This window comes from Gekko japonicus, unplaced genomic scaffold (assembly GCF_001447785.1).
Source record: "Gekko japonicus isolate JY-2015 unplaced genomic scaffold, Gekko_japonicus_V1.1 scaffold170, whole genome shotgun sequence".
Lineage (NCBI taxonomy): Eukaryota > Metazoa > Chordata > Lepidosauria > Squamata > Gekkonidae > Gekko > Gekko japonicus.
The window spans coordinates 387515-388198 of NW_015160212.1; the positions used below are offsets into that span (position 1 = coordinate 387515).

The 684-nt window shown below is 43.9% G+C and overlaps 1 protein-coding gene across 1 annotated transcript in view; it reads right to left on the minus strand.

The window, feature by feature from the left end:
• Positions 1–385, minus strand: part of LOC107109242 (alpha-2-macroglobulin-like protein 1) — a 130462-nt gene extending 130077 nt beyond the window's left edge. The window contains 1 exon segment of the mRNA XM_015409819.1: positions 326–385. Within this exon segment, the coding sequence (XP_015265305.1) occupies positions 326–385 (60 nt within the window).
• Between the last annotated feature and the right edge of the window lie 299 nt (positions 386–684).

The window sequence follows — 684 nt, forward strand, 5'->3', positions numbered from 1 at the left end:
GTTCAATCGAAATTCTTGAGATCAGTGCTCCAAGTCCCAAGGTGTGTTACAAATGCAATGGTACGGCTAGAGACTGGCATTATGAAAGTTGAAGCTAAGATCACCTTGCACTCTATTTTTCTCTGGTTAAAGATAAACCTAAACCCATGTGGCCTTGTGCCCTTAATCCTGACTGACGATTACCAATCTGAATGGCTGACCCATACTATTCGGAAAATTACATTACTAGGGTTTTCCCCCCAAGAGCTTTTGGATAGGGGTGGTGTTCAAGCTAAGCTAGTGCTCAGGCAGAGGATTGAAGACATCGAACGCCAACTGGACGTACAGGCGACCCCTGCCTTTTTAGCGCCATACAGTAGTAAATATATGGTTGCTCAAGCCCCATACTTATCCATTTTGGAGTCAAATAAACTTAGGAGGGCGTATACGCTGGCTAGATGCTCTGCTTTACCTTCTGCAGTTCTTGAGGGCAAATTCAAGAAAACTCCCCGAAATAAGAGGCTGTGCATGTGTGCGTCTGGGGAGATAGAATCCCAGGAACATGTGTTCCTAAGATGTCCATTATATAACGAAGCTCGCACAAAACTTATTGGTCCTCTCTTGGTTGGCTCCTCGGATCAGGATAAGATAGAGAAATTGCTTATAAATTCTGATCATATAGCGCTACACCAGATAGCGAAATTT